We start from the raw sequence: 5113 nt of genomic DNA, 5'->3' as shown, positions 1-5113 counted from the left end.
GAGAGAGAGAGGTCTCTGGCCAGGGAGATTATAGGATCTGCCTCAAAATGAACTTTAGTCAGTGGAGACAACTGTTGGAGACACTTTGCTTGCAGGAGAACATCTGAGCCAGTGAGAGGAGGATTTGATGTAGATGTGGGTGTTTGGGCAGAAAATGACCAGATGGGATCTCTGCCCCATGTGGGCATCTCATTGCTGATTGTCTTGAGTTCGGACCCCTGGGTTCTGTTGCACGGTTGAGCACATCTTTCTCTGACCTCTGCTCCAGAAAGGAATGGGGTCACTTGAGGAATGGAAAGAAGATGCTGGGCTGGGGCCCAGAACCAGCCTGGGCCTTCTAAGAGTTGGCCTACTAGGACCATTGCCTTCATTTTATCTGGTCTCATAGGGCCCTTCTGGGCACACTCACCACCCTTCCTACATCACCCTGTGTCCCTGTGCTGACCGAAGGGTACCTGCCAGCCCCAGACAGACACCAGGTGATCTGGAGTCCATGGAGGCAAAGGAGAGGTTTCAGAGCTTGACCCTTCTCTTAAGTTCTTGATACAAGAGACAGAAGAGCACCCTGGGATGTCCCAGGACAGCAGCACAAAGGAAGGGAGATTCTCATTAGTGTTCCACCCCATGCAAAAGTTACATTCTCTCCTTAGGATGACCTTAGTATTTTGGAAGTTAAAGAAGAGCTTTTTGACTTTTCAGTCTACCTAAGAATAAGACTCATTAGAAAACAGGAGGCATGCCTAGGTCACCTCTGAGGCAGAAAGATGGGAAGTCTGTCATTAATTGTTCAGTCAGCCCACACTGGTATCCCTTTGTGGAGAAGCAGGGCTGAGGCCCTGGCTCAGGGCAATGCCTGCAAAGGGCGCAGATGTCTTTAGACCAGCAGTTTCCTCTCAGTTCTTGTCCAGGACTTTGAGGAAGAGATACTGGTGTGGGTCAAGGCCCATGAGCCTTGAGCCAGGGAAGGACCCATGATACGGACTGCTTGACATTTGCCTCTTGGAGTAGCCAGAAGACAGAATGATTCCCTGAAACTTCTGAGAGGAGAAATTGTAAAAAAAATCTCACAAATTATTGATTCAAGTTATTTAATTATGAAAGTTGTCATAGAGTCTTTAGGAAGACTTAGAAGTTGGTTGCTGGGTGTGAAGTGACAGAAGGAGCCTTGGCCACTGAGAGGTGCACTTTGTTGCTGCCTTCTCAGGACCGGGAGGCGAGAGGGAGGGCATACTTGTCTGAGACACCCTCCTGTTTCTTGCTGATTTGGACCCAGAGACAGTGTGTTCAGATGGAGGAATGACCCCAAAGAATCCCGGATTCTTCCTGAACTGTCTGCTCTAGTAATTATTTTGGCTTTTAAGCCAGAAGAAGACAAACAACTTTTTTCATTCCTGACCAAAGTATGAAGACAATAACTCATGAAAGAAGAAGAAACTCGCCCTTGTGGCTGAGTCCAGGAGTGAGACGAACACGTGGCAGTGTGATGGCTTCCAGTCTGCCGAGTGGCTCTGGGAGAAAGCATCAAAGCCGCCGCTGCTTGTGTTTCTTCTTCTAGCCAATATGTTTTCTTTTTGTTGACATGGGGAACATGGAATCACGCAGATGTTTATCTGCAAGGATTCACGTGGTGACACATGAAACTGTACTTTCTAACCAGGGGAAGCACAACTACAGGGTCTACCCTTCCCTCTCCTGTGATCAGATGGGCCTCAGAACCAGTTCTTTCTGGGCCTCTCCCCCTTCCCTGTCTCCCTCCCTGGGACAAGAGGCTGACATTTCAGGCCAACAAGGTCAGTTTCTTGACATTCAGCACTGAAAGGAAGGTCACGAGGCTGGGCCTGAGTAATTTTTCATCACAGAGCTGCTGTATATGCCTGTAGCAGGAAGAGGCTGGGGTAGACCCTCCGTAAGGCAGGTTCTAGCTTTGGCTTTGACTGGAGATTGGGCTAGTGCCTGAAAGACTGGGCTTTTCCAGAACTGGAAGGTTCCCTGGAAAAAAGGGATGGTCCTCCAGGCTAAAGTTTCTGTGGTGTATAGTAGGAAATACATGGGTTCCCACAAAACCCAGGGTGGTTAGACTTTGTTCTCAAGGTTGAGGAGGGGTAGAGGCCCAGTGGCAGACAGATGGTTGCTCAGTATTATTAACCTAGAAGTGTTTCTTCCTTCTTTGGCCTAGTTTTTGTTTGGGAAGGGAACTTCTAACCTAGGAGGAGTAGTAGAATGATGGTAAGAGGACCAGAATCTTGGACTGAGCTTATCTTCTTTGTCTAGGCACTGTGAAACCTTCCGTCTATCCAGCCTTGCTCCTCAGCAGAGGACACAGTGGAGAGAAGCCACTTCCAATTCTAGCGCTTCTCTTTTGGTTCAACCCAAACCCTGCTAGGGTTTAGATGAAGTCCTCAAGGTGCCTAAGGGTCCTGGCTCTAAGAACCTGGAGTTACAAAGAGTAGGGAGGACCAAGAGGCCTTAAGAGGAATCCTTTGCTAGGAGTGGATTCTCTCTGTGTTCTATCCCTATCCCCCACACACTTCAGCTATTACTGTGGTATTTACAGCATATCTAGGGTGAAGTCTTAATTAGACTAGTGTTTCTCTAACTAAACATTTCCAGTCTTAGTTACAGAAACAACTAGCAGCAACATCTTTCTGGAAGTTTGTGGTCCAAGAAAGGTCTTTTCTGTGCCATATCCTACCACTTCTTTAGCTCTGCAGGGCAGCCAAATCCAGCGCATTCCTGCTAGGGCCCCCTGGAGAAATAGCACTTGTCTCTCTTCCCTTCCATGGCAGAGCCATGGTCCCCCTCTCTGAACCCTGGACTCCACCTCTGCCCTCCAGGAAGAATTGCAAAGACCTCTTCCCATCTCCCTTTCTGCCCCTGAGCTCCTAGTCTCTAGGCCATGGGACAATCATCCTATTCATCCCCGGACATCCCCGATCCCACCTCAATCTCCAGCAGGCTGGCCCCACTCCCTCTCCCTTCTGTCTTCTTCCAGAAGATGCATTTTGGGTCTACAAGGAGCGTATTCTGGAAGGACACCCTTCAACACCCCTGCTTTGCTGATGCAGAGCAGGGATTTGCACATGGTGTAGAGAGCTGCCCCCCCACCTCTCTGCCCCGCCTTGTTTACCTCACTCTTGCTCCGGCCACGGCTGTGATGGGCCCAGCCAGCTCCCTGTTTTGATGTTCTGTGACAGCTCAGGGGTCTTGAGACTCGTGGTCCTCAGCAGGCCTGGGAGCCCAGATTGGACCTTTGGCTCCTGGTACGAAGCACCTTGCCTGCCAAGACTTGTTGATGCCAGACGACCTCCCCAACACATGAAGGCTTGAAGGACATTGTCATCTCTACCCCTTGGCCCTCCTTGCTTCTCTCAACACAATAAGACATTGCAGAAGCAGAATGGTAGCATGTGCCCCAGGCAAGACAGCTGGCTCTGTCTGGGTCATTGATCCTGGGCTTGGTTGCCAGGTGGAGACTGCAGAGTAAAGCAACCATTTTTGCCAGTGGAAGAATGTGGTGCCCCACCTTTCCTTACACTGCACTAGGGCGAGACCACTCTCTGCATGGACCAGAACATCTTCCCGAACCCATGGTGCTCCTCCCCCACACTCAACCTAGACCCAAGGGGGGGAGGGATGAATCAGAGGCCTTATGGGCCCCTACATATTCCTGACGTGGAGTGGAGTGGGTGAGGCAGAGGGAACAGCCCCCAACACCTGCACTGGGCCATATGTGGAAAGGTTGATTGCAGTGGAGTTGTCTGGCTGTCTGTATTTGGATCTGTAACTGTACTTTGCCTGGCGCTGTGCGCAAGGTCTGAAAACTTACTGCTAGTACCTAGAAACATACAAGGCTACCCAGCCAAATCTTAATGTAAATTAGCTAGAGCCATGGAAGTACAGTATGAATTAAAAGAAAAAAGTATTGAATTACAACTAATGGTGTGTGTGTGTGTTTATTGCTTCGACTCACCAGAGGTCATTATCCCAGATGTTTCTGGTCTCCCAGATGTGCTCTGGCCTTCTCTTCCTGGCAAGCCCTGAAGGCTGTGTGAACACGCAGCCATTCATCTCAGGCTAAGGGAGACAGCCTGATCAAGTACAATGGGAAAATTTTGGGAGCTGACCTGAGTTCAAGTTGCAGCATGACTGTTGGCCAGCTTGTGCATAGGGCCCACCTGCCACGCCAGCCCTCAGTGCTTTAGAGATAATGTAAATGTTTTGAAAAATATCCGTATATCTCATAGTGTAGTGGCAGGTACTGCACTGAAACAACTTCAGCTGAAAAGTCAGTACCACAGTAGGCGCTGTGGTGGACTGAGTCCTCAGGGCTTCTTGGCTGCTCCCTTTCATGATCCAGCACTTTGAGGGTGATGGACACAGGCGGCATGGCCATAGGCTACCTAAAGTGACAGAGCTGAGGGCCAGTGTGTCCTCTTCTGAGATCTTCCTTATAGTTAGCTCCTCACTGCCTGGCTAGGGAAGTTGTTTGACACTAGGCAAAAACTCAAATTTCTCTTGTATCCCTTGGTATTTGGGTAGGAGAGCCAAGAAATAACAGCTAGACCACATGTAGTGTACATTCCACTCTAGACTACAAAACATGTCTTCCATTCTCTGGGTACATCCACTGATTGGGTAGGGATGTGATGTAGTTTGGGGTGCTAGGTGGAGGCCATAGTCTATACAGCTGATACACTCAGTAAATAGAGCAAAATCTGAGCCAGACATTTTTAGAGACACTTTATTGACATGAACTAGGAATTTATTGAAAAACAGTACATACAGGCATTAGGCTATTGAGGTCTTGGGTGGTCAGGAACAACAGTTCTACAGTTCAGAAAAAGACTGGTTGTGGAAAATCAAGAAATTGTGATGCGGAGGTGACACTATTCCATCTGTCACAGGACTAAGTGTTTGCTAATGGCATCTGGTGGCCTTTCATCTCCCAAACTTATTACTACAAATTCTTTGGGGTCTTCCTTCCCTTTATACCTACTACGCAAGCATTGCAGCTCTGGCCCAGTGGTGACAGGAAGGACAGAACAATTCTAGCTCTGAGGTTTGCTGGCCTAGGAAGAGATGGGGAGTAGGAACCATGGTAAACTCAGCTAGG

General features: G+C 48.9%; 1 protein-coding gene across 11 annotated transcripts in view; it reads left to right on the top strand.

Annotated features, from left to right (window-relative positions):
* The window catches only part of Gramd1b (GRAM domain containing 1B), a 186050-nt gene extending 182117 nt beyond the window's left edge, over positions 1 to 3933 (top strand). For 10 of the 11 annotated variants that reach the window (XM_023721048.1, XM_023721049.1, XM_023721052.1 and 7 more), the window contains one exon: positions 3195 to 3933. In XM_023721048.1, coding sequence (XP_023576816.1) covers positions 3195 to 3293 — 99 coding nt within the window. In that variant the 3' untranslated portion in view covers positions 3294 to 3933. The remainder of the gene's footprint in view (positions 1 to 3194) is intronic. The other variant, XM_023721051.1, reaches the window with a different exon arrangement.
* The last annotated feature ends 1180 nt before the right edge of the window (positions 3934 to 5113 follow it).

Source organism: Octodon degus, unplaced genomic scaffold (assembly GCF_000260255.1).
Source record: "Octodon degus isolate 3935 unplaced genomic scaffold, OctDeg1.0 scaffold00080, whole genome shotgun sequence".
Taxonomy (NCBI): Eukaryota; Metazoa; Chordata; class Mammalia; order Rodentia; family Octodontidae; genus Octodon; species Octodon degus.
Note: the sequence above shows the minus strand (reverse complement) of the source record. Positions and strands in the feature narration are given on the sequence as shown.